The sequence below is a fragment of the Mustela nigripes genome, chromosome 6 (assembly GCF_022355385.1).
Source record: "Mustela nigripes isolate SB6536 chromosome 6, MUSNIG.SB6536, whole genome shotgun sequence".
Classification (NCBI taxonomy): Eukaryota; Metazoa; Chordata; class Mammalia; order Carnivora; family Mustelidae; genus Mustela; species Mustela nigripes.
Genome location: NC_081562.1, coordinates 11,697,049 through 11,714,713, shown reverse-complemented (window position 1 = coordinate 11,714,713; position 17,665 = coordinate 11,697,049). Strand labels below are relative to the sequence as shown.

The window sequence follows — 17,665 nt, the reverse complement described above, 5'->3', positions numbered from 1 at the left end:
TTCCCACCCTACACATTTGGTCTTTCTCTCTGGAATTTGTATTATTGGACACTGGCCGTTTTGGACTGGTCCTCTTATTTTCATACTTCTTTATTTCCTCTCTGGCTTTTGGGTCTTTTTTTTTTTTTTTTTTTTTTTTGGATAATAGGTGTTTAATTCCTTATTTGAAAACTTTGGGGCCAATGGATACCAGAATTCAGAAGTTTTAGGATTTTTAGGAAGGTAACGGGTATAACCATAATGTAACTCAACAGATGTGGGACAGTGATATTTCTTTATGTTCATTCATATAAATGTGACAAAGATATATACAGGTTGTGAATTTTGCTGCTAACTTATGAAAAATCATTTGATTTTCAGAACATTTTTGGATTTTAGATTGTGGATAAGGGACTACAGACCTTTACTTCTTCCAGCCCTCCCACAAAATTCTTACATTTTGTTGCCTTTTTTTCCTTTAAGATGTTATTTACTTATTTATTTATTTGACACAGAGAGAGAGAAAGAGAGAGAGAGAAGCAGGCCCCCCACTGAGCAAGGAGCCCCATGAGGGGCTTGATCCCAGGACCCCAAGATTATGACCTGAGCCGAAAGCAGATGCTTAACCAACTGAGCCACCCAGACAGCCCTGTTGCCATGTGTTTAATTTCAAGGTTCATTTTTCTTCTCTGAATCCCACAGTCTTCACCCTTTAAAACTTCATTCTTGTTTAGTATCTTCTGTATCTTCTCTTTATCTCTCTAAAGCTGTAGATTATTGCTTTGGTAGTTGTTTGGAAGTAAAAGTTTCTTTTCATCCCCAATTTCCTTTTAGTTTGCTTCTTTTTGTTCTCTATCTTGCACATTGTAGGTTTCCCTCAGGAATCTAGCTATCCTTGGTTTTGGCTTAGAATTAAGAATCAAGTTGGGGGAGGTAGCTAAAAAAACTTAGTTCTAAATGGGTGGGGTGGAGGGGCATGAGGACTTGGACTCACTCCAGTTAGGGAAGTGATGTTAGGGGAACCCACTGACATGTCCATCTTCAAGTCTTTCCTCTTGAGTCAGTTAGGCTCCCAGAAAAGAGTTTTCCAGTCTTCTATCCAGAGCTGTCAGTTTCTGCAACTTCTAAAATTTTTGTGGTGTAAATGGAATTATTTCTCAGAGTTCTCCCACAACTGGCTTAGAAATAAGTTCATGTGGGTCTGCTAAGCTCATCACTAACTGGGACATCTGCTTTCTAGCTTCCAAAATTATTAATTCTCCTATTCTTACTGGTTTATAGCCCTAAAAACACACAAACACCAAAACCATTTACTGCATTCTTGGAGGAAGCAAAACTAGATGGGTGTATTCAAAAGTAACCTGGAAAAAACTCCTGTTTGATAAAACCTTGTAATACCGTATGTACATATGCAACAAAGCTTATGTGTATTTTGAGCTAACACGTATAAAATATTTTGGCAAATACCGCTTGCTTTCAAAATAGCCTTTGTTTCTCAAGGAGAGCCTTCATTACAGCCCTTTGCCAACACACACTTAAAAGGCTGTGGGAGAATAAGCAGAGACCTTGACAATGAGACACGGTTCTCAGCTACCAGTAAGCCTATAAATATAAATACAAAGTTTTTTCCTTTCTCTGTTCTTCAGAGACTGAAACTACTCCAGATATAAGCTGAATATGATTAAAATATTTTGGAATAAGGAGACATGACAACTAACTGCAACATGGGATCCGGAACTGGGTTTAGAACAGAAAAAAGGACATTAGTGGAAAAACTGGTAAAATGTGAATAAGGTCTATATTCTGCCTTAGTATTGTACCAACACTTCTTACTGCCTTGTTTGGAAAATTGTACTGTACCTATGTAAGGTAATGACATTAGGGGAAGTTAGGTGAAGGATTATGCAGAAGTTTTTTGCATAATTTTTGCCACTTTCCTATGAATCTAAGATTATTTCAAAATAAAAAGTTAAAAAGAAGGGAAAGGTATTTGGGGATGCCAGATTCGAAACCCTAAAGAATATTAAAACACAAAGAATGTCTAAGTTGGTTTAATGAGTATACACAAGCACAACTGTGGACAAATGCTTGAAATTGTATTCAGTATGCAGGGTGGACCACTTATCAAAGTCAGAAATGGGCTGAAAAGTTTATTCATTCCAAATTACTGGCATGGTGGAGAAAGAAGCACATTTAATCTGAAACCACTATTATTATGTACTCCCAAATTAGAAGCAATTTAACTTACAAATCTCCTTTACTTACAGAAGGTAAGCCCCATAAAGTGCCATCTCCTGCAGCAGCTTCCCTGAAGATCTCATCATTTTGAGAACAAAAGCACGATTCCTAGTTGGGTTCAATTTCTTTCGGATGGGGACTGGTCTTCAGTTAAGGTTTAAGCGGATCCTTCTCATAAGATGAATCAGGGATTTTCACAGTGTTACAAAGTCACATACAGTATAAGGGACATGGTTCTGAAAACTGCAAAGTTCAAGACTAAATTTATCAAAGATAGCAGATATTTCTCTTCACTGCTAAAAGTAGAGCTGCCTTGTCAACCGCCATGTATTTCAGACAGCTGTGAAATCAGGCAACGATTACCAAAGGCTTCACTTGGGAATATTCACGTTGGTTCTGTTAAAAGAACCACAGTGTGTCCAGGAGGGAGTCACTCATGCCAATAAGCCCCAGTTCAGCAAACCAAAAGTGAACTCTGTTTCTTTGCGGGGCTCTCCCAGAAAAGCAAGGCCCAGGTCAACCAATCAGACTTGCCTGCTCAGCAAACGTTACCTGACCTGGCTCTGCACGACGTAAGGAAAGCAACCTTGCTCTAACCAATCAGCAAATGCCCAGTGTAACTTCCTTGTTCCTGCTCCTTTCTGCCTATAAAACCTCTTGTACAGCTCTTCCGGGCTCCTTTCTACCTGCTTAGATTGGATGCAGCCCAACTCACGAATCACTGAGCACGGCCAAGAAGACCTGCATAATTTACTCAGTTGAATTTTGTTAACAGTTAAAAATTTACACAAAAATGAAATTTCAGGGGTGTCTGGGTGACTCAGGGGGTTAAACCTCTGCCTTCAGCTCAGGTCATGGTCTCGGGGTCCTGGGATTGAGCCCCACATCAGGCTCTCTGCTCGGCAGGGAGTCTGCTTCCCCCCCTCTCTCTGCCTGCCTCTCTGCCTACTTGTGATCTCTCTCTCTGTATCAAATAAATAAAATCTTTTAAAAAAATGAAGTTTCATTAATTTTTCTCTATTACCCTTTTCAAATTTGAATGATTCAAATTTATATGAGATAAGACCATGATGTATCTCATACCCAAGAAAATCTAACGAAAAGATCACTCCCAAAATAGTTTTAAGTGCATCTAAAAGCACAGGTGTAGGGATGCCTGGGTGGCTCAGTGAGTTAAAGCCTCTGCCTTCGGCTCAGGTCATGATCCCGGGGTCCTGAAATTGAGCTCCGCATTGGGCACTCTGCTTGGCGGTGAGCCTGCTTCCCCCCTCTCTCTGCCTGCCTCTCTGCCTGCCTGTGATCTCTGTCAAATAAATAAATAAAATCTTAAAAACAAAACAAAACCCACAAATGTATGCAGGTACTTCAAAAATCTCACAGCAATCCCTTCCAATGGGTAGAATGGCAGTTCTACAGGATGTTAACTGGTATTTTGCAGAAAATGGGTTTCATGGTCAAATAAATTTGGGAAATACTAAGCTAAGCAAAGTCAACAGATCTCCTGTTTTCTCCCCAAACATGTATTACACATATAATTCATTCCTTTCTTTTTGTAGAGCCGGCTGTAACATTCACTGATAAAGGTATGGCTCTTAGGGCACCAGCTCCTATGCAGGCAAGGGAAGAAAGATTCTCTCAGGAGAGAGAACTGGATGGTCCATTCATTTCATAAATTAAGGCTGCCTATGACACCTTCTTTGAAATAATTATATAATAACAGTATTGTAGCTAATGCTTACTGACATTTACTCTGGGCCAGGCATTGTCTTCAGTACTGGCTCTTCATTTTCTCATTTAATCCAAAAAGCCCCTATCAGGCAGGAACCATTATCACCATTTTTACAGATGAGGAAAATGAGCACTAGAGTCATAATTTTCAGATGATTACGCATTTAGCAAATGGAAGGAGGAGCTGGGAGCTAAACCCAACTCTACCTGATTTCTGATCAGAGAGATTTCTGGGCTCAAGCACCCTAACCACAATCACAGTAGTATGTAATAATGTTTTTTCTAAAACAACTTTTAAAAACCAAATTTCAGTTTTTCCTGATAAAATTTTAAAAAGTAGGTTGAGATACTTTTCATTAGGTCATTTTACATTACCTTAAAGAAAGGGGGGGAGGGACTACAACCCATGTTGGTCCACCATTTGAAGTATTTTTACAATGTTTATATTGGAGTGTGTGATGGCCTAAAATGTGGTAGAATCAGAGCATCTGAATTCCTTCTTCGAGAGTCAAAATGCCCTAATATGATCAAATGATTTTCTAAAGAGTGAAATATTGACCTCATGCTTATTTGCTGAAAATAATGGTATTTCACTTTGCTCAAACTTGTGATAGAACACTTGCGATATACTAAACATAAAATTATTTTATCTAAATGCCACCATCAGACACAATTTTTAGGGCATGGAAAATTGAATTTATGTCTCTGTAGAGCCATTCACTAGTCAAGAAAAATTACTTTTAGATTTAGTTATTTTTAAAAGAAATGCTCATGCATTTCCTTTGTGTATTTGAATACTGCTATGACAACCCAAATTCTGAGACTCTGGTCTTGTCTGGACATTTAAATGTAAGCACACTTTTTTTTTTCCAATTAACTAGTAATTCAATTTTCTTCAGATAATATCTAGTTCCACCTTCTCAGTAGGTCAAAGTGCTATAAAAAGGAATTATAAAAGGCATCATTTGCATATGTGATATCATCATAAGCTGGTATCCCACTGTGAAATAGAAACCATAGCAAGTCACTTATTTTTTTAAACCAAGAGTGAGAATCATAGAAAAATTACATATAATGTAAAATAGGGAAACACAGACAGAAGATCACCTCAATTAAAAACTTTATCCTTAACTGAATGCTTCTTTAATATTTTAATGTACATTTTAGAATGAAAGATATCTGTTTGTACATTCTAGGTGGAGTTCTTCAGTTTAAAGTCGAACGATCAGTGGAAGCTAAGAAGACATCCCTGTGGATGCCTTTTATTTTTTATAATTTGCATGGGGAAGCTGAAGAAAAGCACGTGGCTGAAAGCAGATTTCCTGAGCTCTGTTACCAGCTAGCTGTAACCTTCTGTGTTCAAGTCACTTAGAACTGTTGACCTCTGTTGTAAAAGGCAGGCATAAAATGATTTCTAAAATCCATTTTAGCTTTAAAATTCAGTGATTCTAATCAGTTACTCATTTCAAAAAATAGTACAAGATATTTATGAAAAATGTACAACTCTTTAGACAGGTTAAGAAAAACCATGCCCATAAATGAACCATTAGTGCTTCTTTATCCTGGCCCCAACACAGGAGAGCAGGAAAGGGCAGCAGAGCACAGAATTACCATTCCCAGCACTGCTTAGTTCTAGTTGCTTCTGGCAGGGGAGGGAGTTGGTGGGGGGGGTAAGTAAAAGTAAATAAATGAATAAAGACATGCAAGGGAGAAGCAGCAATCATCATGAGGCTAACAATATTAACAATATGCTGAAAGGTGTCTTGAGTGTCATGAACCAAAGGGCAAGTTTCTCCATTAAAAATATCCACGTCTGGGGCACCTGGGTGGCTCGGTCGCTGGAGCATCCAACTCCTGATTTCAGTTCAGGTCATGATCTCAGGGTTAGGGTTAGGGTGGGATCAAGCCCTGCATCAGGCTCCGCGCTCAGCAGGTAATCTGCGTCTCTCCTCTTCCCTCTGACCCTCTCTCCTGCTCTCCTGTGTGCTCTAATAAATAAAAGAATCTAAAACAAAAATATCCAAGCCTGGCTTGGAGTGTGGTTTTCTGTAGCAACTCTTGCACTTTCAGACCAGCCTACAGTCTGCTCATGGATCGAGCTCTGAAACAGCCAAGACGATCACAGGCATCATAACTGGTAAACTGGAAACAACTGTGGATGGTTTGTGCAGGCTCACCATCTTCTCCCTATTACTCTGGAGAGGAAATGAGGGATTCTCCTGGGAGTAGACAGTCAGAGGAGTAACTTCCTCTGTGCTCCCAGGCCTTCTAGTTCTAGCTGGGAAGCAGGCCTGCTAACCATGATGCCTACACTGCAGGCTGGGGGTCACATGGGCCATGACACTCAATGTAAGAGAAGGATTTGGGCCCCATGCTTCTCATTATGTTCCAGAAATCCTCACTTGGGCAAATGGACCCATGTTAAGGGCTATCGCTTCTTGGCTCTGTTTTAGTGGGATACCAGTCCACACGGCGCTTGCAAGTAAGGGAGTCAGTGTGATTATGGAGGATGGTCACACTGATCTTCTGATAGAGAAAGTGACAGAAAAGCTGGCTTCAACTCTAAGAAAGGGCATGCAACAAAGCAAAGAAACCGAGGATGGTGGACAGCATGGTGTTCTAGTTACCTTTCATTCAGAAGTGTGCCTGAAGGCTACCAGCGAGGAGGGCTGTGGGGTCTACGGCTGACCCACACAGTAAAGGAGGGTCCCTCAGCTATGCCTTCAAATCTCTGCTTTACAGCCATCAACAACTCTGCTCAAATACTTCAAGAGGATATTAACATTTCCTACCAACCAGCCACAGATGCTGAACCTTTATGATTTCTTTTTTTCTTCACTCAAAAAACACTTATTAGGGTGCCTGGGTGGCTCAGTGGCTTAAGCCTCTGCCTTCGGCTTGGGTCATGATCTCAGGGTCCTGGGATTGAGCCCCAGGTCGGGCTCTCTGCTCAGTGGGGAGCCTGCTTCCCCTCCCCCCACCCACCTGACTCTCTGCCTACTTGTGATCTCTCTGTCAAATAAATAAAATCTTTAAAACAAAACAAACAAAAAACACTTGTTAAACATCCATTATGCGCCACTGGGAGTAATAAGAGGGCAAGCAGTAACTCCTGTCCTCAAGGAAAACATAGTCGACTAGGTGGGCGGAACGTGCACATGGACACAACCCTCTGAAGAGGACTCACAAAGCCTGTCTACCGCACATGCTCCAGTCACTTACGCCTGCCAGCACTTGGAAGAGCATCTAAACACACACCAGCTGAGGTCCTTTCTTCTCCGCAGGCAGGCGCGGGGTAATCAGGACCCCTGGATGCCGTCTCTTGGCTAACGCACTGTATGGGACAAACTGATTGTCTTGTCTAAAGGGCACAAGAAGCTTCTAGCCCAATGTGAAAACCAACTTCTGAAATACATTTTAGAAATAAAATTCCAGATTTCATCACTTATTTCTCATTTTTGTAGTTTTTTTGTTTTGTTTTTTTTGGTTCTCTCACACAAGATGAGACTATTCAAAATAAACAAAATCTCTATTGCACTATAGCTGTGGCTCACAATAATAAAACCACAAATCAAGGGTATCAAAAGACAACTGATTTTAAAGATGTTTCTAAGGGCACCTGGGTGGCTTAGTTGTTAACTGTGTACCTTTGCTGAGGTCATGATTCCAGGGTCCTGGGCTCGAGCCCTGAATCAGGCTCCCTGCTTGGCAGGAAGCCTGCCTCTCCCTCTCCCACTCCTCCTGTTTGTGTTCCCTCTCTCACTATCTGTCAACTAAATAAATTAAAAATAAATAAATAAAACTAAAAGCTGGTTTTAAAAAGCAAGTAAAGGGGCGCCTGGGTGGCTCAGTGGGTTAAAGCCTCTGCCTTCAGCTCAGGTCATGATCCCAAGGTTTTGGGATTGAGCCCCACATCGGGCTCTCTGCTCAGCGGGAAGCCTGCTTCCCCCTCTCTCTCTCTGCCTGCCTCTCTGCCTACTTGTGATCTCTGTCTGTCAAATAAATAAATAAAATCTTAAAAAAAAAAAAAAAGGGCAATTAAAGGGGCTCCTGGGTGGCTCAGTTGGTTCCAAGTGTCCAACTTTTGGTTTCGGCTCAGGGCAGAGCCTGAGTTGGGCTCTGTGGTCAGCAGGGAGCCTGCTTGAGATTCTCTCCCTTTCCCTCTCCTCCTCCCCCTGCAGTGTGTGCACTTTCTCTAAATAAGTAAAATCTTTTTTTAAAAAAGGCTATTAAAGAACTATTTAAACCAGTAATTTCCCAAACATCTTTCATTCCTGTTCAGTACAATCCTGTAACTAGGCACTGCTGGCTCATGTAATAGATGGGAAATCTGGAGTTTGGGAGGTGAAATGATTTATTCAAGACATAGTTCTTGCGCTACGGAGGACACACTCTTTGACTCCACTCTCTGTTTTACTCAGTCAGCTGTCGTGTATTCTACGGTGGCAACCTTCCTCTCTATAACCGCTGCAGCCCCTGGTCCAGAACCTCGGGAGACTCTTTCCTAACCGGCCCCCTGCTTCTCCCCCTCATCTGGTACACAACATATTGGTCTTCTGCAAGCACAGCTCTGCTCACTTCCATTTCCTGGCTCAAAAACCTCCAATAAAGTCATTTCTCAACCAGGCATTCAAGTACCCTTCCCGATTTGCACTCAAGTGACTTTTCTTCCACTTTATTTTCCTCTGGATCCACCAACCACCCCAGGCTTCAGGCTGCTGGAAACCAGATACGGTTTTTATTCAAAGACTTCTGATCTAGTCCATATCCCTAACTCTGCTTTGAGAAATGACTTTCCCAATTTTTCCCATGGTGTTCTAATCCTGTTCACGTTCTAATTCTAATCACTCTTCATAGGAAGACCAGGTCCGATGCCACCCACCTCGGGAAGTCTCAGCTTCTCCCTCCTCAGGCCTCCCACCGCACCTCCTTTAATTACCCGGACCATCTGAGAAACTGCTAAGTGCCAGGCACTGTGGTAAGTCAGAGAACGCAAAGATGAACTAGAAGAACTTTTTCTTTTAAAAGCTTATGGTCTAATTAAGGAGACAGAAGGAAATAAAAAACAACATCTTGTAAGTTCCACAAAAAGCGGTCAGCCCAGGAGTCTACCTGAGCCTCAGTGAAGGACAGGCTTGGCTTTGCTTGGGACCCTGAAGCAAGGTTTCGCAGCAGAGCTGACACTTGAGCTGAGTGGGACAAGATGCACAGACGCCGGCTATCGGGACTGGCGCATACACATCCGCTGTCTCCTGTCGCTGAGCTGGAGCTGGGGAACCCAAGTGGCGGAATGGAGAAACGGACTCTGAATTCCCCTACTGCAAAACCCTCACATGCACGAAGGACTAGTTTATGAACCACAATAAAAAACAGTGTTTGTGGAAGCAGGTTTTAAACAAAGTGTTACAGAAATTTAAGGAATCATTTCTTTGTAAACAACAAAGTTTCCTATCTACCTTTTGAATGTAACTGGCCATAGGAATTACCAGATCCATTTTAAGAAACATGCTAGTAGAGAGTAAAAGTTTACCAGAATAATCTATTCATGTTGTCAAATCTAAGTTTTATGATGTACTGCTCTACTGTTCAGTCTATGCACACGTTCCCCCCAGAACACCCACATACTCACAACTGCCAAAGGCAAATGGCTTAAGAGCAATGAATTCACACTCCCATTTAAATGTACACATTAAACAAATAAGAAGCGTCTTCAACCAGAGTCTCCTAATTTCTCATTATCAGGATTAGGGATGGGGGGACAGTGGCCAGGAGAAACCCACAGCTCTGTCAGCTGAAAGTGGCAAGTCTGATAGAGGCCCTAACGGGGGAAACACAGTTCTTCTGTCTTGAGCTTGTGTTCTGACTGAAGTGAGTGGTGGAGCAGCCAGCAACATGAAGGGGAGATCCTGGAAATGAGAGAATCACAGAGAAGCTAGATAGATACGCTCTCCTCACACCTGTGGCCAGTGGCGAAACTACAACCACAAGGAGGGGGCACATGAGAGAGCCCAACAGAGAGAAAAGGCCAAGCAGACCTGAGAACTGGCTGAACTCTGAACTCTTCCCAACTCTTCCCAATCCACAAACAGATGAATTGACAGAGGGTGGAAGATTTACAAGTTCAAGGTGCTTAAATACAACCTCTGCCCAAATCCCTGGCTGACCACTGAGCTACGGAGACACAGGGTTAACGCCTGGCCAGGCGAGAAAATAAAAATGAGAGGGGAAAAATCACTAAGATTTTGTGCAGAAACAGCAGTGGCTACACACCGTTGAGAAGTCACAGTCCACAATTTAAGTCAAGCAAATCACTTGAAATATACATATATACACACACCTATACCTCTAAAAAAATACAACACTTCAGAGTTGCTGAAATATATTATTAAAATGTCCAGGTTATTTAAAAAGTTACAATACCTATAAAGAAACAGGAGAGTTTGGCCCAGACTCGAGATAAGAAATGGACCTTTGAGTGGGTTTGGATGTTGGACTCAGCAGGTAACTTTAAAGTGGCAATTACACATGTATTCAAAGAATGAAGGAAATATGATGACAAGGAATCTCAACAGAGGAACAAATCACAAATGAGAATTCTAGAGTTGGAACGCACAGTAATAACCGAAATAAAAAATTCACGAGATGGGGTCACAAACTGATGCCATGTGGCAGAACGAGAGTGAGTGGACTGGAAGAGACGTCAACAGAAACTCTCCACTCTCGTGAACAGAAAGACAAAACATCAAAGAAAAATGAACAGAACTTTAGATTCTGTTTCGATTGAACTCAGAGACAAATAAACAAAAAAAACGAGAACTTGAACCTGTGGGTGACTGACATCAAGTTCCCAACATATTTGTGGTGAAAGTCCCAGGAAAAGAGGAGAAAGAGAAAAAACAAATAGCTGAAGAAATTGTGTTTAAAAACTTGCCAAATATGATAAAAAAATTAATCTACAGACCCAATCTCAACAGATTCCAAGTATGATAAAACGAAGAGATCCACATGAGAGTCAAACTGCTCAAAGCCAGGGGCACCTGGGTGGCTCAGTGGGTTAAGCCTCTGCCTTCGGCTCAAGTCAGATCCCAGGGTCCTGGGATTGAGCCCCGCATTGGGCTCTCTGTTCACCAGGGAGCCTGCTTCCCCCCTCTCTCTGACTGCCTCTTAGCCTACTTGTGATCTCTCTCTCTCTCTCTCTGTCAAATAAATACATAAATAAGATCTTTAAAAACAAAAACAAAAAAAAAACAAAAAACTGCTCAAAGCCAAAGATACACTGAAAATCTTGAGAGCAGCAAGAGAAAAGCAATTCATCACAGAAAGGGGAACAGAGGATGAATGGTGGACTCCTCAGAACCAGCTGGCTCTTGTCAGGGGCCAGAGGGCAGTGGGGTGACAGGTTTAAAGTGCTGGGAAGCAGTGAAAAAACAGTCAATGAAGAATTCTACAGCGAGCAAAACTAGCCTTCAAAAGTGAAGACAAACTGAAGACATTCCTAGATACCCAAAAACAGAGAAATTTATTTCAAACAGACGTAGTCTACAGAAAACACTGAAAGACGTCCTAGGGGTTGAAAGGAAATGGTATCAGAATACCATTCAAATCCACAGGAAGATTCGAAGATTACTGAAAATGGTAACTTCCTTTGAGAATATAAGATTCTTTAAAGTAATAATTACAAACACTGTGTTGTTACATTTCTAATGTATATTTGTCTCCGTCAATACTTATCCATTTTGTCTGATATTAATATAATCACTTCAGGTCTCTTATGACTACTATTTGTATGACATCTTTTTCCTTCATTTTGTCTCAAACTCTTTAAATCTAAAGGGTGTCCCTGGTAAAAAAACATACAACTGGAGCTTACATGTATAATGCAGATGACAGGAACAGTACAAAGGATGGTGAGGAACGAAGCAAAGTTGCAATATTTTACCAGAATAAGACACACACATGTGTGCACCGACGAGTAAGTGAGGGAGTGCATGCATCAGTAAGTTATGATAAGCTGAAGATGAAGTCCTTGATCAAGAACTAAGAAAATATAAAAATAACAACACAAATAACTAATTAAAAAATCACAAAGGGATTTAAAAGGTACAGTTAAGAATTATTTAACAGAAATCAGTAGAGAAGGAACAGAGGAACAATAAAAGATTGGAGACACAGAACAAGTAATTACACGGCAGACATAAATCTACCCATATTAACAATTACTTAAAGTGTAAACAGACTAAATGCTCCGATAAAGAGGCAGTCATTTTCAGATGGGTTAAAGATTCAGTTTTTGTTTTTTTTTTAACCAGAGACACATCTTAGATTTTAAGAGTTTGAGACAAAGATGAAGGAAAAAGATGTCATACAAAAGTAATGACAGGAGAGTTGAAGTGACTATATTAATATCAGACAAAACAGACTGAAGAAATAATGACAGAGACAGAGGAACATTTTATAATGAGAAAACACCAACTGGTTAGGAAAAGTCTGTAGGAAAGACCATCTAGTAAGCCTCAAAACAAATCTCAATTTTTAAAAATTGAATCATACAAAGTATGTTTTCTCTCTACAATGTGATTAAATTATAAATCAAGAAAAGAAAGCTGGGAAATCCTCAAACATTTGGGAATTAAGAAACACATCTATGTCACCCAGGACCAAAGAAGAAATCATAAGGAGAAATTTTAAAATATCTTGAATGAAAACTAAAACACAATGTATCACATTTTATGGGAAACTTAAAGGGAAAGGTATAGCTTTAAACACATATCAGAAAGGAAAAAAAAAAATTAAAATTAATGATTTAAAGCTACAACTCAAGAGGCTAAAAAATAAAGATCAAATCAAAGTCAAAGCTAGTAGAAAGAAGGAAATAATAAAGATCAAAATGGAAATCAATGAAATATAAAACAGAAAAACAACAGTTTTTTTTAAAAAAAATCCATGAAACCAAAAGCTGGTTTTCTGGAAAGATCTGCAAAATTAATAAAATTAGCTAGACTGACCAAGAAAAAAAGCAAGAAGGCACAATTACCAAAATCAAGAATGAAAGAGGGGCTATCACTGCAGATGCTATAGAAATTAAAAAGGATTATATGGGATTATTATTATAAATAATATTTTGTTGTGCCAATAAAATAGACAATTTAGTTGGAAAAGAAAAATTCCTAGAAAGTCACAAATTACCAAGATTGATTTTATATGAAACTGAAAGTAGAAATAAAAATAGGATAAGGACAGATAACTAGTAAAGAAACAGACTTAGTAATTAAAATACTTGATAAAGCCTCAGATTTCTATTTTATTCCCTCTTTGCATAGTTGTTCTGGTAAGACTGTGAGTTCATAATCATTTGAGTGATTTGGAAATGCAGCCAAAATAGCAGCCAATATATTCATGATTCTAGAACAAATGCTACAGAATCCTCATCTGTTACCCATCATGCTTCCATCTTCCTAATAAATTGTATACTGTAGCCCATTACTTACGACGTATAAAATTATGTGCTTATGTATAACTGATCAACACTGAAAAGATAACATGTTTGCAAGGAAAGAATGGATTTCTTTGTGGTCTGATATCTAATAAAAGAAAATGGAAAGTATTTGAAGGTTAAATCCATCCTTATGCAACAAAAGCTTCCACTGTAAGGCTCTTTATTAGGAAGTAAATCATATCAAGTGGTTTAAAGGCTGAATAAAGCTCTCCTGATAATCTGAAACAGGAAGGGCAAAAAGAAATCTAAAAACCAGACACAGATCTTTCTATCCAGAGTACAGAACATTTTTATCTTTGGAGACAGACCAGCAATCTCACAGACAATATGACTTCCTGTGTATTGATATATATGTGTTATATACCTACTGGATGAATTTTAACATTTCTTTTACTTTAGCAGGTTATGATCAGGCTATGATCATAGCGGGGGTCATGATCTCAGGGGTGTCTGTGTTGGGTTCTGTGCTCAGCAGGGAGGCTGCTTGAGATTCTCTCTCTCCCTCTTCCTCTGCCCTTACCCCCACTCCTGTGAGCTCTCTCCCAAATAAACAAATCTTATAAATAAATAAATAAATAAATAAATAAATAAAAACTTAAAAACATTTAAGAAACAAAAACTGGACAGGAACCAGCAAAGGAGACTAAAAGAGAACTGCCAGTACCCAGGAGGGAAACAGGGAGTGCCTGCGAGCAAGAGACGGAGTATGTCAAGGAGGAAAAAGGAGGCAACGTGTGGGACGCTGCTGAGACTGTGTACTGCGACAACACAGGAAGGACCAACAAGGTGTGGCGAAACGAAGCTTCCTGGTGAAACTGACCTAAGTGTGCCCTCACGGCAGCGCTCACCTTGTGCTGGCTGTCCTGTCTCTAGACCCTAAGCTCCTGGGCAGGGACTGAGAGCTCAGATTTGAGCCCTTAACTTCTAATTTCAACACAGTGTGGGTTTGGGGGGGGGGGGTGAAATGACATAAATGCTACGTAGTGTCACGTAGATGCCAGAGGAGTTCAAAGGGCATTCTGGTGTGATGACTCAGGAGGGGACTGTGGCAGGACGGCAGGCGCTCTTCCACGTCTCACCTCGCAGGTCACATACCGTGAGAGATCCGTTTTGTGTGCTGGGTGAGTTGCTGCTCTGCTCCCCGTGGGCTTGCGTGCTTCCGTAGAGTGTCAGGTTATGCTCACTGGTCTGGCCGGCATAGTCCTGAGTGTGTGGCACTCCGTATTCTGTGGGAATTCCATTCTGTGGAGGTGGTGGAAACGGGATGGTAGTAAAAGGCTGAACCATTGCGTCAGGAGTTGTTGTTGGCTCCTGGTTACCCTAAAAAAATAGTGGAAGAGAAAATAAGGAGAAAAAAGTGACTTTAGTTCTTGTTACATGACTATTTTTAAGGTGAGCATACAAAATTCTCTGAATACTCTCTTTGCTCCAGTAAAATGGAAGGCGTACTGCCTCAGGACTGGGGCAAACACTGTCAGGCATAGAGATATACGCACACAGCCACACAAACATACACCCAACACTGCCAGGCATAGAGATGTACGCATACAGCCACACAAACATACACCCAACTTGGGCCAATCTGTGGTTCTTAAACAAGTCCATGACCATATAAAAGTTGATTAGTTACCAAAGAGATAAAAAATTTCCTTTAACCCAAGTTTTAAAAAAAGGCATGCCAGGAAATTTCTCACACAAGAAGAGTTTTAAGAGTTGAAATTAATTTGGGCCATTAGTATTTTCTTTAGGACACTCTATCCCTTTATAGATTCAGGGAAAAATAAAGCTATTTCATCAAATTACAATTCATAACAATATGGTAGGGTGACATTAGAAATTAAGTTCTCAAAACAGGACAACCTAGCTCTCTAGATTTTAAGAGCACAGAGTTCAGAAGAAACTTCATTATTAAAAAAATTAACGTTTGGATTTTAAGATAGAGATTTATTTAAGTCTCGGCTACTAGTTAATAGTTTAAAAAATATAGGTTCTTTAAAATACAAATATTAGAGATACACCAAAAAAAAAAAAAAAAATCCCCAGATAAAAAAAGTTCAAGGTTCTTCACAATCCCTGAGTTTTATAAGGCTAACAGCACAGCAGGACACCTCTCCATGTGATAACCATTCCCAGATGCTTACCTGGAATTCACTGTGCTTTCTGAAATACCAACAGAGCGCATCCAGGAGCTACAGGGAACTGTCAGGAGGAGCCTTTGCGGCTCAAAGCCCCTTCCTCACTTCTGTCCTAAGTTCAGATACAAAAGAGTCCGAATCTTGCACCCCCTCCCGCAGCCTCCCATTTTATTCCAGAAAAAGCAAAGCCATTATTTTACTGAAGATACAAAAGTCTGCAAAGTCTTGGGCCACTGTACTTCTGTAAGTAGCTGGCAGAGATGGATAAATGCTTCAAACCGTCAGCATTTTGATAGGCGCCCCCCTACCCCTAGTTTTAGACATCATATCGTTAGGTAATCAAAGAAAATCTGGGTTTATGTCACTTGGTTTCCTTATACCCGTGAGCATCACTCCCATCAGGCAAGGGAGCAATAATTCCTCTTTCTCTCCCAGTCCCAATTATCCTTCTTTCCCCTCAGTTCAAGAGGGGGTTCTCTATCCCTGAGAGCTACAGGAAACGGAACTTTAGGCACATTTTCTAAATATCATCCTAAGCTTTCGACACTATCTTGATGGCCATTAAACTCATATATATCGCAAACAAAATAAATCCAAAGCTGCAGAAAATCTCGCACAATTTTTAAAGAAAGGTTCTGCCATCATTGTACGATAAGTTCTTCTACATAAAATGAAACAGAACTGTACAAAGGCTGTTATGAATGGAGAAATACATGATCATGGACTGGAAAGCTAGGTTTTGTGTGTGTGTGTGTTTTAAAGATTTATTTATTTATTTATTGACAGACAGAGATCACAAGTAGGTAGAGAGGCAGGCAGAGAGAGAAAGGAAGAAGCAGGCTCCCCGCTGAGCAGAGAGCCCACTGTGGGGCCCCATCCCAGGACCCTGAGATCATGACCTGAGCCGAAAGCAGAGGCTTTAACCCATTGAGCCACCCAGACACCCCGAAAGCCAGGCATCTTAAGACAGCCATATACCCCAAATCCCACACACTCAATCAAAATTTCTGAAATTTCTGCAGAAGCTGACAAGGTGTTACTAAAATTTAAGTGGAAATGCAAACAGCCTAGAAAAGGCAAAGCAATTCTGAAAAAGAACACAAATTGGACTTATACTACCTGATTTCAAGACTTAACACAAAGCTGCAGTAATCACAACAGTATGGCACGAGCTTAACGACAGACAAATCAATCAACGAATCAGCAGAAAAGAATCCAGACAGACACTACATATACAGTCAGTATTAAGTCATCAGAGTCAGTTCAGGAGGAGAAAGAAAAGCCTTTTTAACAGATAAAAAACCGAATACCCAGCGGGGAAAAAAAAATTAACCTCAACTCATCCCACATATGCAAAAGTTAACTGGAAAGAGGTAACAGACCTAAATATAAGAGCGTTTTAAAACTCTAAAACATCCAGGGGGGAAAAAAAAAGAGGACAATGGTCACAATATCACAATAAACAAAGAACTCTTTGGTCATAACAAACAAGAACAATTGAAGAAAAAAGTAGGGGCGCCTGGGTGGCTCAGTGGGTTTAAGCCTCTGCCTTCTGCTCAGGTCATGATCCAGGGGGATAGAGCGCCGCATCAGGCTCTGCTCAGTGGGGAGACTGCTTCCTCCTCTCTCTGCCTAGCTGTGATCTCTGTCTCCCAAATAAATAAAATCTTAAAAAAAAATTTTTTTTGAAGAAAAAAGCTGATAAACCAAACTCCATCAAAATTTTAAAATTTCTTACTCTTTGAAACGTACCACTAAGATAATGGAAAGACAAGATGGAGACTGGGAGGCAGTATTCACAGTACACATACCTGGCAAAGAACACACATCTAGAATCTACAAAGAACTGTTACAAATCATAATGAAAAGAGCAAAGCATATATTTTTTTTAAGATGGGTCAATGACTTCAACAGACAAACTCCCACAAACAGATATGTCAATGGGCAGAAAATAACTGAATGTGTGGCTCAACGTTAGTTATCAGGGGTAGGAAATTAAAACCAAACAAGCTACCATTTTTTGCCCCCACTAAAAGGACCACAAGACTGAAAACTCCGAATGTTGACCAGGATGTGGAACGAGAACTTT

At 40.4% G+C, this 17,665-nt stretch overlaps 1 protein-coding gene across 23 annotated transcripts in view; it reads right to left on the bottom strand.

Moving 5' to 3' along the window:
- Positions 1-17,665, bottom strand: part of RBFOX2 (RNA binding fox-1 homolog 2) — a 272,051-nt gene that overhangs the window by 44,919 nt on the left and 209,467 nt on the right. For all 23 annotated transcript variants that reach the window (XM_059402112.1, XM_059402107.1, XM_059402111.1 and 20 more), the window contains one exon: positions 14,537-14,761. In XM_059402112.1, the coding sequence (XP_059258095.1) occupies positions 14,537-14,761 (225 nt within the window). The remainder of the gene's footprint in view (positions 1-14,536; positions 14,762-17,665) is intronic.